Here is a 19,003-nt window from a genome sequence, read left to right on the forward strand (position 1 = left end):
AAGATGAAACCCACTCTTAGTTCATGCTCTGACATATTAACCCGAGTGACATGATAAAAAAAATTTATCTGAACTACATAGGACAAGAGTACAGCAAGGTCTAAGTTCATACTGTGTAGAAAATACTTTCTAGCCTGCATCAGAGCTAAATCTGTTTTTGCAAATAGCCTTAGTTCCACCCCCTCTGCTTCCTAAGTATTACTGGGAGCGAGGGTGAGCTGAGAGAATCAGAGGCGAGAGCAGAGGTCAGAATTCACCTTTCCTCCCTTAATGCAGACTTGGCAACCTCTCAAAGTGCTGGTCCTCAGTTTCTCAGTCCAGTGCAAGCTGCTGAAAGGTAGCGCCCTGTAATACACCATTCTAATCAATTAGTTTCCCTTCTCCTTGCCCCTCTCCAAGAGAAATGAAGTGGCGGATAACAAATGTGAGAGGGGTCACGGGTGACCTTGTACATGAGAAAGACATGCCGCAGCAGCCCTCAGGCCTCTGCGTTTCCCCGTGCTAGCTCACTGCTGAGCTGCAGACGAGGCACAGGAATCCAGGTGCCCCATCAAGCAGGCTCTGCCTGAGCGAGACCCACAGCTGTACCCTCTGGCGACAGCCTGCAGTAGGGAGGGATGCCGTGGCAGCAGTCTGCGTGTCCACCTGTACAGCTTTGGACGGGGGGCATACAACGCAAACATGTCAGCTCATCTGGGTCATCTGTAAACCTAAGGGACCCCAGCAGCTGCTAGAGTGCCATTGGTACAGTAATACCAATATTCAAATGAGTCAGCCTGACGCCTAGTTAGCTGTTATAGACACATTATTTCAAGGCTTTCTTCTCCTTTCTGGTTTCTAGTTTCAGGAGCAAACCGCCCAGTTCTAGGCTGCTTCAACAGGGAGAAGCATAACCCCCAAAGCCAACCCTTTTCATAGGGGAATATCAGGACTGAGATAGATTATTTACTCTCTCTACAATTTGGGATGTTTTCTTCAGGATAAGAACATATTTTTAATCTTTGATAATGATAAAATATCTTTATTGGCACCCAGGGACCAGTAACACACTGACCAAAGAAGTCAGAGGCTACCTGAAGAGGTGTCTGCTACTGTCTCCACAGTTTGAAGCCAGCCATTTATTGAGCTCTCATGTCCTAGTGAGCACGAGGGCAATGGATGTAATGGAATTTAGGGGCCTTATTCCACTCCAAACGTCATGGTTACCTGCAGCCTAGGGGTGGGGTCTGCTCTCTTCTCTCCGATTTGGTAAGAAAGAAAGAAAGATCCTTTACCATAGTAGAGTACCCAGGAGCCTTTTTGTTTCTCTAAAGCCACATGATAGATATTGTCCAACTGGTCAATTTCATGTTCAAAACTGGCCCTTCTGTCCAGCATTATATGTTGCTTTCTCTTCCTGCTACAACTGTTGGCTTAACCTCTTAACCACAGGAAACTTACTCTCTTGGATCCATTCTCTTCTGGTATCTGACCACATTTTAGTCACCTGCCTGCTTTTGCTTTATGATCGGCAAATTCCAGTGTTTCGCACTGCTGGACTGAGAGTGACCCACAGCCACAGTCCAGATTCTTGAGTTGGGTCCCAAGGACCTGAACTGACAGTATTTGTCTTAACCCTTAAAGTAACCATCGGATTTATAGCCAAACACTTTAGCCAGCAAAATCCTGTGGCAGGTACACTACCACCCTACCCCCAGTTCTGAAAGAGAATGGCCCTAGAGCTGCCGAGCACAGTGTCAGGAGGACAGCAGAACTGCAGGGGGATGCTGCCTTCCCTGTCTTGCCAGGCCCCTCATATCATAAGAGCAGTTCAGAGGCTTAGAGATTGGGATCAGGATGCTCTGCCCCTGTCTTCTGCCTTCTGTACACACTGTGTCACTGCCTGTAAACCTGCCTGGCTAGGGACCTACAGAGGGCTGCCTGCCCTGCTCACGTCGTCTGGGTGTCTGCTTAATGCCAGGATGCCCTGGACCTGAGGGGGCTGCGTAAGTACAACTACTAATCGCCCAGGAAGATTTTTCCTGATGTCCTGGTACAGGGCTACCTCTCAGTCTCCATGTGCTGCATTCACTAAAGTTTTAGACACGAGAGATGGCTCTATTCTCCCTGGGGACAAACAGGGAAAAATTCCCCAGCCGACTCTTCCTGAGTCTCAGTTCCAAATGGAAAAGCCCATCACACAGCCCTCAGTGTCTCCTACTCTGCACACCACACCTGATTCCACCTCAGGCCACTTCACACCAGCAGAGGGAAGCCCTGGCTCCAGCAGCAGCACTACTTGGGGGCAAAATCTTTACCCTCATGGTAATTTGTTAACTGGAGCGGTTAGGCCTGAACCTCCACAACAGAAATGAAATGACCTTGGGGATTGACAGGTACTGCAGAGCCAGCATTTGTTTTGGTTGTTGAGTTCCACATGTTAAATGGTTCTAGTTGCTACTGAGCTTCCTTGCCTCTGTGTGATGGTCAGGTTCTGTATCCACCGTGGCGTCCGTCCAGGGACCAGGGAGAGAAAGCTTTGCTGCTTTACTCTGGCGCCTGCAAATGGTTCTCTATCTAGCATGGAGTTGCCAGTAGGGAACTGCTGAAGTAGCACACTAGAGAATCCCAGGGAGACCCCTCATCTCCTGCCAAGCTAAACACACCCTGCCCGTGCACTGTTCTGAATCACACCTCACTGCATCCTCAGTCCTCCCCAGCTCAGCACAGGGCACGCCTTACAGGAAAGTCCTGGGCGTCAGCAAGAGAGGCATTTGAGGAGAAATGAATTGATGGAGGAAGGGGGAGTGCCACTCAGTCATCTTTTAAGTAGAAAGAGAAAAAGGTCATCAGAGCCGTATGGGGCTTGGGTTGGATTATTGTTGACTCTGCCTTGCTGCGGCAAAGGGGCCAGCTCACCGGGGCCAGCACTGGGCCCTGCCAACACCATCCAGCTGCTGACAGCCAAGCACAAAGAAACGCATGCTCTGTTTATCCAGATGGGTCTGCATGTCAGCATGAGCCTATTTGTAGCCCTTGCCCGGGAAGGGCAGTCTACAACACAGTAATTTAATTAGATTTGCCTCCCTCCATGGCCCACATATTTGAAGAGGTTTGGGGGGAAATGAATCTGGCTGAGGAACATTACCCTGCCGCTCTGGCACCGCCCCAGAGTCGAGCCGCAGTACCATAAAGGGTCTCGCTATCCTGAATACGGCCGAGGGCATCTGTCTGCGCTGCAGGCTCTCTGGCCGGGCTGCCTGCTGGCACATCTGGCAAGGCGGCCTCTGGAAGCAGTCCGTCTCCGTCAAAGAGAAGCCACCGGGGGCAAAATAAGGGGACTCCCCCACCCCGTCCTCAAGACCTGGGGCAGCAGCCTCAGCAAAAACCAGAGCCACAGTGTTAGCTCTCCCCACCCCTTTCAGTGTATACGAAGGGAGAGGACAGGATGACAGGCCCTCGCCCCTCAGCTGACACCACCACCTCAGTAAGAACTGAGTCTTACTTACCCAGTTTCACTGTCAGCCCACATCCCTGTCACTTCTGCCCTGGAAATAATCTGTATTTAGGGACCTGAAATCGATTCCCCCACCCTTACTTCCAGTGAACTTATTACCATGTTTCCTATCTCAAATCCTCATCAGTTTTTGTCCATGATGCCTGAACTTAACCCACACCCACACTCCACACCCGAAAGATGTTTCCCTGCCTCCCAGCCAGCCAGCCAGCGCTTGTCTTACACTGAGTTCATCAACTCCTCAGGAAGCACCTAAGCTTTTACTTTCCCTTGTCTTCTCCTTCCTGTCCAGAGTGTCTGCCCTTTCATCTCATCACTAAACTCTAGCCTGTCTCTCAGTCTTTTGTGTCTTAGGTCAGCAGTACCACGCCTGCTAAAGAATAAAGAAGAACATTCTTTTTGGTTATCTTTCTCTCTCCCCACCAAGAGCACATCCTCCTGGCTGGCTAATCTCTCCTGCGTAATGACAGCAGCACCTCTGAGAGAAAGGGAATCTCTCTGGCACAGTTCGTTTCAACGCCAGCAGAACACAGGCTGTTGCATAGGAGTGGGAATCATTAGAGTCAGGCCATTATTGGAGGGGACCGGTCTCTAGGGGAGCGAGCAGAAATTACCGCTCCTTAATAGATGGAAACTCATTTGCTTGAAGCCCCCGCCCTCCTCTTTATTTCTCTGCATTCCCCACCTCCCTTCTCTTCCCAGCTTTGAAGTTGAAAAGAGAGGTAACTCTGCCCCATCCAAGATGGCAAATTTCTGCTAAATTAACTTGGTTAAAAGATCCTTGGCTAAAAGCGGCTGTTCTTTTAGAATGTTTCTACTGGGACTTCGCTTGAAACCATCATGAAGGAGGCAGATTCTAATTAAATGTATGTGATAAAATTACAGCCAGGGCCATCCATTTCCCAAGAGAGGATTTGTTGAGATGGGGGAAGAGGAGATGTTTACTGGCTTCTTAGACCCCTGTTGTGGAGCAAGCCCCTGAGTCAGCCTGCACTGTCCGAGCTTTCCCTGTGAGGGTCCCCCTGCTTACACAGCCAGGGAAGGCGAGGGAGGTGGAAGCAGGACTCCAGACTTCCCTGCTTCTCCAGTGGTCTTTTTGACCTTGAATGGACATCTAACGTGATTTAGCTTCTGCAAGCCTTCCCTGCACAGGGATACATGTTCTTTACTTTATAGTCTTCAGTCTTGTAGGGAAGGGAGGGCGACGATAAGCAACAAATTCTCCTTTTAATTGATTAAGCTGTTGGGCTGTCCTCAGAACTCACATGCCCTGGAACACTTGTGGTTGAAGAGAAAGGAAAAGTTGCCTGATTTCTCAGGTCTCCCTATTTGAATGAAGTCATGAGTGGGCGCCATCTGTCTCAGAGCATTAAGCACAGATAAAGATTGGCGTGAAAGGTCATCCCCTTCTCTCCCTCCCTCCTTCCCTGGAAGCGGACTGTAAGGGGTTGCACCAGGGGGTACTCATCACTTGGTAGTTTCTGTAAATGGCGCCCCCTAGAATTGTAAGTCATGGTGGCTCTGCTGGTATTCAGTAATAATGCTGGGTTGGAAACCCAGAGACCAGAGATCTGGTCTCTGCATCGCCAGCTATGCAACACTGAGCAACTCGCATCTCCCTGGGTTCATTTTCCTCATAATTACAATGAGGGGGTCCCACTAGATTCTCTGAAATAACTTGCAAGTTCCCTTCACTGTCTCCACATCCCTGAAGTTAGAAGCCATAAACCATCATTCTGTCCTCAGTGTCCGTTGCTATCCCAAGGTCAACCAGCCTTGATAACACACCCATGATGTGAAGGTGCCATCAGGTGACCTGATACCACTGGTCAGAGCAAATGTGGACTGAAAACAGGAATGTGGAAGAGGAAGTAAGGAAGGGGAGCTACCCTGTGGGCACAGCAGGCTGAGACTAGAAGAGCATGAAGTAGGTCAATTACTTACTCTTCTTGTGTTCATTCTTCTCTGTGGCTTCAGAACCTTTTTTTCACACACATGTATACAACACACCCAGTAATTGCAATCCCTTCCCTCACGAGGGAAAAAACATGCTTTGGAACAGCTCAGTGTTACCATATCCCTCCAAGTCCCCCTCCCCATTTCTAATTAAAAAAGTGTCTTCCCTTTCCCTGGTTCCATTAGCAGTCTCTTCTTTGGCCCTCCCTCCTTTCTTACTCCAGGCTTTCCCAATTCATCCCTTAAAGAGATCAATTGGAAGAATATGCTGTCATGTCAGAAGGAAGCCATTGTCAATTCACACAGGCAGACACTAATAGGATAAAGTATTATCCGACTTCCTCTAAGTCCAGAAATTAAGTCTTCTTGCAATGGTAATAGATTATAACTTGTAACCACAGGAACAGGCTGTTCATATCTGAGGCCTAAGCTCCATTTCTGGAACTGCGCTGGGCCTATTATGAGGGATGCTCTGAGCATTCCTACAAACACGGCTGCACTATCCAGGGAACTGTCTCCGTGGAGAGCTGCCTATAACTCACTCAGTTCGCCTACAGAGCAGAATCTGAGTGGGAGAAGCCGTCTGAATGGTCTTAATGAACCTGGATGAGTGAGTAGGTAAAGGGAAGAAGCCAGGGCCTAGGGGACTGGGAAGAAGTAGCCTGAGGCCAGGAAACCAAACTTCGCACGGGGAACAGTTAGTGTGTGAAATCTCTTCTCAGTCATCCTTGCTGACTCACTAAGCAGGTAGAGTGACTAGTGACTAAATCAGCACCAGCACAGACCCGGGAAAACCAGCACTGAGACCTTAAAGGAATTTTAAGAGACTACAGATTAAGGATTTGCCTTGTAAGAGGAAACAGCATGAGAACTGTTAGAAACAGCCATCAATCTACTAGAATGGAAGGATCTTGCAGGATATTCTAGGTCCTATCGTGGCAGACAACTATACTCAAATGGGGATTATGAGGGGGAAAAAACCAGATAGGAGAATTAATTGGAGGGTGCTTTTTGTTAGTAGGGGATATAAGAAGGTGGGTGGGTATTAAACAAGTAGATCAAGGACTGTTCCTTTGGTATTTAATAAACTTTAGTAATTGCTCTGGTATTGTTGCTGGGTACACAGAATGAATGAACTTGAAAGGCTAAGTACTACTTTGGTCCATCTGGTCCCCATACCTGCCATTAGCGTAGCCTCTCATCTCAAGGCTTCCCTATTGTAGGTTCAGAAATCTTAATGGGATAAGCTAGAGAAGACAATGCCATCCTCTCAAATGCTAACTTCCTTTGACAGGAGTGCTTCTCCCAGGAATATCCCCCATAGGCCTAGGCCTAATCTCTCTGACTCACTGCCAGGGTCCATGTTTACTGAACTCACCGTCATCATTGTTTTTATGGGAAAACACAGTTTATATAACACCCTCCCTCTGGAATAATACTCTTTTTTGTGGATAAACAGTGAGTTGCACCACCTCTTCTCCCCCCATGACTATGCCTTAACAGAAGTGAGGGAGCCCCAGAGTGAGCCGTGAGGATTAAGATTACAGCATTAAAGACTGGGTTGCTTCCCCCAAGCAGTGGACAGCCTCCAGCATAGGGAACAGGACTGTTATGGGTAGGTGGTTTGGCCCAAGTACTGACAGCAAAGCTGGCATGTACCAGAGGATGAAACCTGTGATCATCCTAAAATCTAATTCTAGCCTCTCATTAGGAAATCAAAATGCATTCTTTCTTAGGCTTCTCTTGGAAAGTTGATCTCCCTGCTTTTTTCTCGGTTCCGTGCCATGAATTTCACACTAACAGTCCTTCCCATCCGGGGTCCAGTCAGCTTCTTGGTTGCTAGGGCAGAGGAATCTCCCTGGCTTTCCTCCTTAACTGCATTGCAGCCCCTTAGCCTGTGTGTCTGCCATATTGCTCCACTCTGCTCTCACTTGATCAAATTAGGGTGCTTTTTTTCTGCCTTTCTTTTCTCCAAGCCCTGCAATACTACTCTGAAGCCCCAACAGACCTCTCCTGCTGCCTTCTCCCTCCTGGTGCCTCCCCCCTACCCACCCCCACTCTTGGTAAGGCACCCTGACAGAGAAGGCAGGGATAAGTGGAGAAGACTCTAGGAAGCTTGCCATCTTGGTAGAGGACCAAGGCTTATAGGTAGATGTTTCCTATCCCAGCCCTCAGCTTGTGCACCACCCACCAGCAACAGCACCTTTCCTGTCTTCTGGCTCACCACAAGGAAAGGTAATCTATTCCTGGACTAAGACAGTGCCTTAGGCCATCTGTGGAGCTGGATTAGGGAACAGAGCACAAATTGGTGTTTTCCTGGGAAGAGAAGTACAACCCATCTTTCCCACAGTGCTCAGGCTTATAGATGGTGCTGTCCTGCTGTCCCTGACTTCTGGATAATCATCCTTCTTCTCTGGACTAGTTCAATAGGCATCTTCTCTCTCTGGACATGGATGAGGTTCAGGAATAGAGGTGGTGATGGGGTCTGGTCCGTTGGTTTATCCCCTTATGTATATCATCAAATAACTATCAACTATATAGTATTACTATATGATGTCAGGCACTGTTCTAAGTGTGTTTTTATATATATAATTTCAATTCCCATAACAACCAATGAAGTAGTGAGGTAGATACTAATATTGTGTTCATTTTACGATGAAGTACTTGTCCGAAGTCACAAAGCTAGTAAGTGATGGAGCTGGGGCTCAGCCCAGGAAGACTGGCTCCAGAGTCTATACTTGCAAGCCCTACGCTATATTGCTTTGCAAATATGTATATTTCACTGATCTGGTTCCTGAAGCCTTTATCCCTGCTCCAGGAAGCAATTTACTTCATTTTAATTTAAAACAAAGATGAAAACAACCTTAATCCACTGCCCAAACCATTCTGACCTCCTCAGGGGAAAAGGGTGCTTTCTGAATGGATGGAGACCAAGAGAGGTGCTTTGAGTCAAAAGCTGCCTTGCGGTTTAGCTGAGGCAGGATTTAGAAATGGCAGGAACAGTGCCTGCATTAGCCGATGGCATGGAGTGCTGAGTGCCAGCAGAGGAGATAAAATCAGACATATGTTTGGATATAAATGTTCTCTCCCTCTCTCTGTGTTTTTCTTCTTCTCTAATTTTAAGCCCCTGCTGCTTTGTTGCAGTAACATGTTGGAGCCTAAATTGTGGGCTCTGGCCGCCTGAGGTAGTAGCCTGCCTGGGCTGAGTAAGGCCCATGTAGCCCTGTCTTAGTCTCAACCCATCTCCACTGAAGGAAGCCAGAGCTCCCCACTATTAATGGCCACGGATTCTGGACCTCTTCCCCATCATCTGGAGTTGTCTTGCAGGGACTCTACTACATTGTTCCACCCTGCACCCAAAAAGTAGCTGGCCTCGAAACATGTTGAACAGCCATGATAAAGCTAATGTCTCTAGGCCTTAGAAACTAGCCTGTCTACTCTACCTTCATTGGTAATAGGATGCAGCATTACACGAAAGAGCAAGAAAAGGCCCTGGAGCAGATTACAGGAGTGGCAGCCACACCATGGCACTTAAAGAGTTAGGGCTGGGTTCATACAGTGGAGGAGAGGAGTTAAGGAGCCCCCCAGTGGTCTCATTGTTGAGCCAAATAAGCAGAAACCACTCCACTCTGGAGAACTTGCTCTGATAGGTGCTTTAAGACCTCTGTCAGTCCTCTACTCTAACTGGGGTTGGGAGAAGGCCAAGCCACCTTCCCCACTATGAACACCCTGCCTGATCTACTTCACCCTTTCCCCAGCAGCTGGCACCCTCTCTGGGATTTCTGCCTGCCATTCAACCTAAGAATCAGGAAGCTGTTATGTGCAATCCTGAGAATCTGACTTCTTAGTACATGTGGCCCTTTGGCCAGCTATGCGGCCCACGCAGTTACAATTCTGGTCAGGACTTGAAGGGCAGTAGAGCCAATTCTGAAGGAGATTGAGCAGCTCTAAAAGGAAGGAGAAGAGAACATGGCGATATCTGTCGGAAGGCCCCATTTTCACTGCATATAGGCCAGGAAAGAAATATATTCTTGATAGCCAATAAGAAGCTGAGTGGGAAAGCACATTTGACTTGGGAGTCAAGAGACCTGGCTTTCAGTCCCACCTCTTCCACTGACTAACAGTGTGACCTTGAGTGTTTCTCTCAATTTCTCTAGGGCTCAGTTTCCTTGACTGTAAAATGTGAAGGGATTAGACTAAATTATTTTTCACAGCCTTTAAAAAATTCTATAATGAAAATTCTCTAACTCCATATAATCAGAGCAGAGTCTTTCCCTCTAACGTGTTGCTATAACTACCCCCATGGAGAGCTACCAACCTATGTTCCATTCTCAGGTAACAAACCCTACAGCTTGGCCAGGCCTGAGGATGAGTCACCAACACAGTATTAAAAGCTGCACTTTCAGTGCTCATGGGACTCCTCTGAAAGGCTGTCCCAAGTGCCTGGTAAGAGGAGGATATTCCCCACATTAGGGCAAAGGAGGATTGCTGCTTTAAAAGCTGAACTGGTGTCCAGGTCGAGGAGCAGGCCCAGTGGGGAAAGGAGCTACCCTTGCAGCTCTAAGGACACTAACACCCAGGACCATATTCTCAGTCTCCCCTGACTTCTTTGAGGTTCCTTCTGGAAAGCACTCTCCCTCAGATTCCGAGACCTGAATATGGTCAGCCCCACGACAAATTCATTTGTTCTTAGGACTCTTCCCCAGGAATGTTTTAGACCCATTTCTCTACCTCTCCCCTCACACCTTTGTTTAGCCACAGACCCTTTGTCATTCCAGAGCTACTATATAATTCCCATAGCACCCAAATAGCTATCAAGAAAGGAAGGGTGTTAGGAAATCGGCTCCACATCCTCTATTGCTGAAGCAGCTACTTCCTCCCCGATTGCCTCTGAATGTGTACCCGCGAAGCTGTTCTAAACAGCCTGAGTTGTGTCTTGTGGCACTAGGAAAGGGGGTAGTTTGTTTTTTCAGCTGATCTTAGCCAAGTCCCGCCCTTTACTCTGCTGATTTCTCTTTTTATTGGGGGGGCAGAGTGGTAAAGGAGAGACAAGGGAAACATATCTTGGGAGCCTAGAAGTGTTGAGTGGCAGTTTCTAAGTGTGAGCCCATGCATACATGCTGCCGCAAAAACTGATCCCCAGAAATGATCTATATTTACCCAGGAGGATTAAGAATTGGCCCTTTCTTAGCCATTTCTTAGCCAGCTGCTGCAAAGTGCTGCCTTGCCTCTCTCCCTGTTCTGTGCCAGAAAGATCACACCCACTCAGTCCCGATTCCCTGCATTAGTATAAATACTAGCGCTGAAGAGACGCAGGGTCCCAGTTCATGCAGCCTGCCTGGACGTCATTACTCAGTAAGCATCAGGAGACAGACACCCACCACCACCAAGACACGTTTGACTGTTTAGCACCCAGAGAACAGAAGCAACACTACTGCCTGTGGGAAACTTGAGCCCAACAACATTATTGCAAACCTCTTAAATTCAGGTCCCCCCGGGGTCCCTGGGTAGAGCTGGTGCTGCCTGACCAGCAGCTTCTGCTGAGGTAGCATTTAACTTCCGGCCAGGTCCCAGGAGCTGAGGTTCTGACCCATTTCCCCTGCTCTTCCAGGGCATAGGGAATTTGGTTCTACCCCCAAGAAAGCCAGGGACTAACACACTTAGCTCATGGAAGGTGTACTAGAATCGGGGTGCTTTTATTTAAGCTAAGGAAAGGTTGTTGACAGCTTTAGCATTTTCCCATAAAGAAATCCAACATTGTCTTCTCCTCCCACCTTACCTGTCCCCTCCCCTTCCCTTTTCCTCTTTAAACTGAAATGACTTGGTCGATGCTCATAAGAATCTATAGGTTTAGGATCTTATGCAATTTAACCCTTTGGGGACATTGAATTAAAAATTGAACAATATTTATTAAAATACAAAAATACACTTTTCTCGCATTACAATCAGTTTTCTTTTGTTGGCATTCCCCCCCACCCACCCCACCCCCTTTCAAATCTGAACCCTTTATTTTCTTTTAAAGCTAAAATAATAAATGAAAAGTTACAGCATTATTAAATGGACCAGAATAACAGAGATCTCTGCCTTCCCCACCCACACCCACCCTTTCTCTTGCACCTCCTCCTGAGGTAGCCCTGGGGAGGGAAGCCTTCCCCCCATTGTGCTGCGTCCCACAGGACTCCACGCAGAACTCACTCATATGTGCATGTGGATCGCTTCTGTTTTAATAACTGTGGGTTTCACATCTTTTTTGTGAACCATCCTGGTTGGGAAAGGCTTCATTTTACTTTAAATGAGCCTGTGCCCTTTTTCTCTCTCCTTTCTCTTCTCTACTCCTGTTCTGCCCCCACCCCATCACCACAACTAGTTGACATCAGCTGTAATAATCCCTAATGAATCAGCATTTAGAATAGTCACCAAATCACAAGCATGAGAAAAGCTTCCACTCCCCCAAGCTCCCCACTCCCAGCCTCTCCTCCCTCTCCACCTTAAAACAAACAAAACCTTTTTTAAAAATCATAAAATGCCATCATCGTCTACAATCATTTGTCAGATACCGGGAACAACAGGTGGACATGGCACAATGCTAATTTATGGCCTCCTGTGAATATATTCTTTCTGCTCCTGCTCTCCCTTCCCACCCCCCTCTCTTGCCGCACCCCCTTCAGGGGCCGCCTCCTTCTCATGGGAAACCCTGAATAGACACATGCCTTGCACAGAGTGGGTTAAGCCCAACTGCAGGAATCTGGTGCAATGTGAAAGCATTTGACTGAGAGCTACGCCAGACCCCTTCCTTCTCTGCTCCTTCCTGAAGTGCTGTCAGGCGGGGCACACGCATGCCCCAGTGCACAAACCAAGGGGACTTGTGCACATGGGCAGACATAAAGACTCAGCTCCTTTAAAGATTCATTTGGATTTGGGTGGCTTTTCTGTTTAGAAAAACATTACAGATCTATCTTCCCCTTGGCCTCTGAGGAAAAAAATTATTGCCTCTCAACATTTTGGCAGAGTACAAATTCTTGGTGCTTTTTTTTGTATTTTTTTTTTAAATAAAGTAAATCTGCAAAGATAGCTCTCAGCTTAGGAAAGGTGTCTATAGAAATGGGTATTCCTGCATCCTCTGAAGCATCTTCTAAACAATGACAGATTCATTCTCCCCCATGCCCCTCAGCAGCGCACACTCTACCTCTTTAGGGTCGGTGGTGGTGGTGGTTTTAGTTTGTTTTATCTTAGCAGTTTCAACCTTATGCCAGAAATCCCTTCTGGCAGCACAGCAAGTTGACTTGTGGCTTCTACCCCACAACATTTCCAAGAACCCCACTCCCCTTTAAATAGAACTTACAAGTTAGAAAATAGTTTTGTTTTGATGTTTTGTTTTTAAATTTTAATATACTCTGTTTCTTTTACCAGCCCATAGATTTAATATATAAGCATATACAAGAAAAAGTCTCTCCCCACTCTGTACAAAAGTTGCTGTCTTTTTTTTTCTTTTTGTGCATTCTATTGCATTTTGTAAGTTTTTGGGGGAGGGGGAGTCATATTTGAGTTTCCTGTACCTTGTCCTTGGTATGGGTCTGAATTATGTAAGGTTCAGAGATAGTGGTGACTGTGGGGTGCAGAGAGTTCCCCAGGCTGTTTTCTGTCCAGTGGGCCCCATGTGCTGGTTTGTAGGTGTTGTAGTTAATGTGGTCATGAATTGTGGGCAGCACTACTGCCCCCTCACCTGATACACCGGATGGAGCTGCTGTCGCTGCTGCAGATGCTGCCGCTGGGATGTCTTCATCCACCTGGATAATCTCAACTGTCCGGGCAGCTGTGACTGTACTCCTCTGCTGGTGCCGCTTACGAAGTTTGTAGAAGACAATCAACATGGCGGCAGCTAGCAGAGTCACTGCCACAAAGCAGCCAATGATGATCTTGGTGGTCTTCATGACTTCATCCAGGCTGGTCTGCATCTTGTCATTGGTGTCTGTCGCGGGTACTGCCACCTGCTTGGGCACACGGGTGGTCTGAATGAGCACCGTGGTAGAGGTGGTATATGCCGGCTGGTAACCAGTGGACGTGGTAGGAACAGGCTTGTACTTCCGCGTTGTGTCCTCAGGCGAGATCTCAGTGGTCTCCACTGTGACCGTGGTGAAGAAGCTGTAGTTGGAGGTGTTGAGCTCGGCCGTGCTCACGTTGAGGTAGGCCGAGGCGTTGGAGTTGCCTGCCACATTGGTCACCATGCATGTGTATACCCCAGTGTCTGAGAGCAGCACATGGGAAAAGTTTAAGGTGCCATCGTTGAGGACGGAGATCCGTGGGTGGCGGGAGGCGTGGCTGAGCACTGTCCCATTGGGCAGCAACCACTTCACAGAGGACATAGGGGGAGTCCGACACTTAAGTTCCGCCATCCGACCCTCAGAGATATTGAGGTCCCGAGGTGCATCCATGATGAAGGGGGCAGAGCACTGAAAGGAGGCCTGGTCCACCTCTACCAGGTAGCGGCCTCGCATGTGCAGGGGAGCATGACAGCGGCCACAGCAGGTGGAATTGGTGGGTATGTACTCCCGAAGCCACCAGGCTAGCCACAGAATGTCACAATCACAGTTCCAAGGATTGTGGTGTAGGTGCAACTCCACCAGGTACCTCAGTGGGGTGAAGAGGTCATGGGGCAAAGAAGAGAGGTTATTGTGGGCCAAGTTGAGTTCCACAAGCGAGGCCAGCCCATCAAAAGCATTCCGCTCAATCAAGCTGACCTGTGAGTTCATGACCCATAGCTTCTTGAGGGAGCTTAGGCCATGGAAGGAGCCAGGCCTGATCTCTGGGAAGTGGTTCCCTGACATCTCCAGCTCCTCCAGCCCCACCAGGGGGGTAAGATTGGGCATATCTTTAATGTTGCACATGCCCAAGTTCAGGTACTTGAGGTTGAACAGTCCCTCAAAAGCCCCCTCAGAGATATACTCCAGCTTCTTGAGCTCCCCCAAGTCCAGGCGCATGAGGGAGGGCACCCGGTTGAAGGCATAAGAGGGGATGCTTTCTATGGGGTTGTTGCGAAGCCAGAGCTCCCGCAGCTTGGACAGGTATTCAAAGGCCCCACTGGGGATGACTGTCAGCCAGTTGTCAAACAGCTCCAGGGTGTTGAGGCTGGCCAGGCCGTTGAAGGCCCCCACCTCGATCTGCCGGATGGAGTTCCTGCCCAGCTGCAGGACCTCCAGGTGGTGGAGGTGTCGGAAGGTGTCGGCCTGGATCATCTGGATATTGTTCTCCATGAGGTTGAGGTACCGGGTGTTGGAGGGAATACCCTGAGGGACCTCGGAGAGGCCCCGGCGGGTGCACACCACCTTGCTGAACTGGTTACTGCACGAGCAGACGGACGGGCAGTTCTGGGGCCCGGCGGAGGCGGCAGCAGTGATGGCTGCACACAGAATCCACACTTGCGCCGTGAGGTAGACGATGGGGAGCAGGACGGCATTCCAGGTGTGGTGCACAGTTACCTGCCACAAGAGCTTCATGGTGTGGCACGTTCATAATTCACCATCGCCTGGGATTTTGGCTCGGAAAGGAGAACCAGCCCTACCCCGGCTTAAGTGAGCTAGGAGCTCCTCTTTCCATCTGGAGAAGGAGGTGGGGAGGGGGCGATTAGAGAGACGGAGCAGATCGGCCGGAAAACATCATGCCAAACTAAAGAGTAGCCCCTCGTCCACCAATCCCCCTCAAGGCAAGCACTCGAAAGCTGAGACTTTCTCTCCCCCATTGCAACCATCCCCACCTAATTATTCGCTGTCACCTACCTCGGAAGGAAGGAAAGAATTGGCGTGGTGTCCTTAAGCGTTCTCCACGGGAGCTGGCCACACGGTTCCCATTCTTACTTCTTAGTTTTAATTAACAAAAGGGGGAAGTAGAGGGGGCGGGGAGGGCGGAGGGGAGGGGAGGGGAGGGGTGGGGGAGACAAAATGGCTTCTAGTAAATCCCGAGCAGGCCACGGCGAAGCAGCGGAGTTGAGGCGCGCCTGGGAGAGCCCAGGCCCGGCGGGCTATGCAGGTGCATGCCCCCCCCTCAGCCCGAGGAGCGGCGCCACCAGCGCTTCCCTGCTTTGTCCTTGCACCCTGGCACCGGTTCGCACCAGCCAAGAGGGAAGCCGCTTCATCGCCGGAGTGTGCCTCCGGCGCCCCCAGCCCGCTCCCGGGGCTGCCACCCGACGGGAGCGCGGGGGCGCTCGGAGCCGCCCAGGCCGCGCCGGCTCGCCGCTCGCTGCCCGGTCCTGGCGTCGGCCGCTCCCGCCGAGGCGGCTGATGCAGTCGCTGGCTCGCGGGGCTGCGAGAGTTAAGAGGAGGCGGCCGCGGCCGCTTCGCCTCCCCAGACACACACCCCCTTCTCCGCTCGCCTCTTCTCTTAAGGGTTAAAAAGACAAACTGGGCTTAGTTTCCCAGTCCGCCCGCTGCAGGCGCGAGGAGCAGTAATCCGTCCAGCCCCCCGAGGGGCAGCGGCGTGGAGGCAGCGCGGGGACCAGCTCCGCGGGCCGGAGAGGAGCGCGGCGGCCAGGTCGCACCCGCACCGCAGGCCCCTTCAGGGAGTCCGGGGGCGGGCGCGGGTCCGGTGGCGGCGGCCGCAGCCCCGGGCAGCGCGTAACCGCCCGCCGCAGCCGGGCCCCCGGCGCGCCGCCGGCTCTGGCTCTGTGCGGAGGGAGCGAGTGCGGGGCTTCGGCCGCCGGCGCCCTCAGTGGCTGCGCCGCCCGCGGACTGCTGCAGCGGCCCGAGCGCTGGCGGCGGCGGCGTGAGCAGCGGGGGTCGCGGCTGCAGGAGACGCTCCGGAGCCCGGGAACATGGTCCCTGCTGGCTAGCGGCGGCGGTGGCAGCAGCCGCGGGGCCCCTGCGCTCGGCGCCCACCGTCTCCTCTTCGCGCCGGGCTCGCGGTGTTGCAGGCAGCAGCCACGCAGACTGCTCTCTCATCCTTTTGTCCTTCAGTCAGAACGTGAATGTACTGCTGACGCATACTGTTCTGGGGAGAAGATTAGCGTGATGCAGTGCTCTTATGTATTAACACCGCTCCCCCTCCGCTGCCTGCCCTCGAGGGGTTAACGCCGGCGCCTTCCAGCGCCGTGCTGGCCCGCGCCGCGCAGTCCCCAGCTCCGCGCCTCCATCCGACTTCCTCCCTCCCTTCCTTCCTTCCTTCCTTTCCTGCTTCCTCTCTCCCCCGCCCCCCCCCTCCCCGGCGCTTCCTCCCCGCCCCTCTGGACGAGGAGAGCGAGCCGGAGTGAGCGTCAAGTGAGGGGCCGCGCGCAAGTCGCAGGCGGTCGCAGCTATTTTGGTCCGGTCGCAAGGAGCCGCCGGGTGGCCGCTGATAGGCTGCAGCGGGCGCAGGGCTGCTGCGGGAGAGACCGCGCCGGCCCCCTCCCGCGGGCGTTGGGCACCCTCCGGCTTGGGGTGAGGTGGGCTCGGGGGCCGGCAGCCCGGAGGCGGGGCGGCCTGCAGCGGGCCCGCTGCACTTGGCCGGCCTCCCGCCCGGAGCGCGTCATCCTCACCCCCGCCGACTGCTGACGGGGCCCGGGCTGCGCGACCGGGCAGCGTACTCGGAGTTGGGAGCTGCACGGTGGGGACGCGGGGGCGGCTGGGAGCGGGAGGACCGTGAGCCTGGGCTTCGCAGACGGCCCTGCACAGATGCCTGTCCGTGCTGCCCCCTCCCTCGCAAATTTCCTCGCCCCCAGGTGGCTTTAACTAGGGTTTTCAGTGGTAGTTTTCGTAATGAGGGTTGCAGGGGAGGCAGACTGTGGAAGGAAAGACCAAGTACCAGGATCCCGGGTAATGACAACCTAGGACAGAACAGGGAGCCAGAGGAAGGATTGAGGTGAACTCCCAGAACACACAGCACAACCGCGGTGCTCACTTTTCAAAGCCCTGTAATGCCCCTTTCTTCTCCCCGCACCCAGAGAATGGGGATAGTGGGGATGGGTCTTAGACCTTCTACCCCATGAGCAGCATCACCAGCTCCTCAGGGAGCTGGGACTCCCTGAGAAGAACTGGGTAGCAACCTGCTCCTATTTCTGGTGAGCATTTGACAGACCAGCATAAGAGAACAGGACTAGGTCAGCCTTTTTCCCAACCCCAGAAAAGACTGCCCCTTTCTCTGCCTAGTGGGGTGGGGCTGACTGTGGCCCAGCCTTGGGAAGCTGGTAGATACGCCTGGGTTTGGTACTGCTGCTTTCTGCCAGGGCTGCCTCCAGACTCTTCTCCCCTACCCAGATACTGCCACTGCCCCAACTCCCAGCCCCTTGGCAAGCTTGCTTTTAAACCCACATCACCTGGACGTGCACTATTGCTTAAGAACGAGGAGATCTTGGATTTCTCAGCTCTCTGGATTCAACCACACCTGTATCTCAGTATTGTCTGCTGCCCAGTAACCTGAACCTCCTTAAAAATGCCAGAGAATTCTTGAAATCCTGCAAAGCTTCATTGTAGGCAAGTTGTATTCCCCATTGTTTACAATGACCTTTTTTTATGTGTTTTCAGTCAAATAATAAAAACATTAATAGTTAATATGCTGCCTAGGATCACGTAGTAAGTGATAGAGGCAGTATTTGAACCTTGGCAGAGCTCAGATGTCTAGGAACTTGCGCATGGAAGTGATGTCCCAGAATTTTGTCCCAATCAATGAGAACTCAGGTTTCATTCATCCACTTCTACAGTCGTTTACTGGGATGTTTATCTACTGAGGACGGATGAATGGACAGATAAATACAGATGTGTGTATCTGTTCTTGTTTGATCTTCATTTACCCAGTTTAATAATTGCTGCAGTAGTGTCCATTTTACAGGTGGAGTTACTAAGCTCAGGCAGGCAGATAACATGCTCAAGGTCATAACCCCATAAGGCAACAGAGCCAGTATTTCAATCCAGTCTTCTAACCCTGAGCCCAGTGCTTCTATCACTGTAGCAAAAGTGTCGAGAGTGTCTACTCTGCATATAGAGTAAATGGTGGAGGCAAGGTGGGTGGGGGGGGTAGCAGGGGGGACTATGAAAAAGTTCAGTGAAGGGTATATGAGAGAGAAACAGAATGAAGGATGGAGAGGAGGGACTGCAAAAATAGATCCTTTATTTAACTTGTTTCAATCAACATGACTAGTCAAGGGAAAGAATGAGGGAGAAATGGAGGTAAGTCGAACCCTGATACTTGAGTTTAGTTCCATCTGGGCTCTTTAGCAACTCTTTTTGCTTGCTTGACTAACGCCCCATGTGCACATCATCAGCCTCAAGCAGGATACTACCATCTTTTAGACCAAGGAAAGATAAGCCTACCCTGACAGGGATCTGTGGAGGAGAATCGGAGACTTGCTGGTGAAAGGTTCTTCTCCTTGCCACAGCTAGCATCAAGCTGACAGAGTGCCTGAGGACACCCTGGCCTGGGTCTGGATGGCACACTGGAGTATCGCTGCCCCTGCCTCTTCAGGAAAAAAGAGGGGCTCTGCCTGGACTGGTTCCCTGCTGGTGTAGGCAAACTCAGGCCCCATCTGTTCAGCTCCAGACCCAGCAAATGAAAGGTTCTGCCCACATACTGTGTAGGCAGATGAAAGGG

At 51.0% G+C, this 19,003-nt stretch overlaps 2 protein-coding genes across 2 annotated transcripts in view; one reads left to right on the plus strand and one right to left on the minus strand.

Moving 5' to 3' along the window:
• The window catches only part of SND1 (staphylococcal nuclease and tudor domain containing 1), a 407,468-nt gene that overhangs the window by 331,863 nt on the left and 56,602 nt on the right, over positions 1–19,003 (plus strand). The window lies entirely within an intron of this gene.
• Positions 12,809–15,707, minus strand: LRRC4 (leucine rich repeat containing 4). Its single transcript, XM_070617619.1, has 2 exons — positions 15,226–15,707; positions 12,809–15,046 (listed from the first exon to the last, which is right to left on the minus strand). Exon 2 carries the CDS (start codon positions 14,944–14,946, stop codon positions 12,988–12,990), a length of 1,959 nt encoding a protein of 652 aa, XP_070473720.1. The 5' UTR covers positions 14,947–15,046; positions 15,226–15,707; the 3' UTR covers positions 12,809–12,987.

Source organism: Equus przewalskii, chromosome 4 (assembly GCF_037783145.1).
Source record: "Equus przewalskii isolate Varuska chromosome 4, EquPr2, whole genome shotgun sequence".
NCBI classification, from domain to species: domain Eukaryota; kingdom Metazoa; phylum Chordata; class Mammalia; order Perissodactyla; family Equidae; genus Equus; species Equus przewalskii.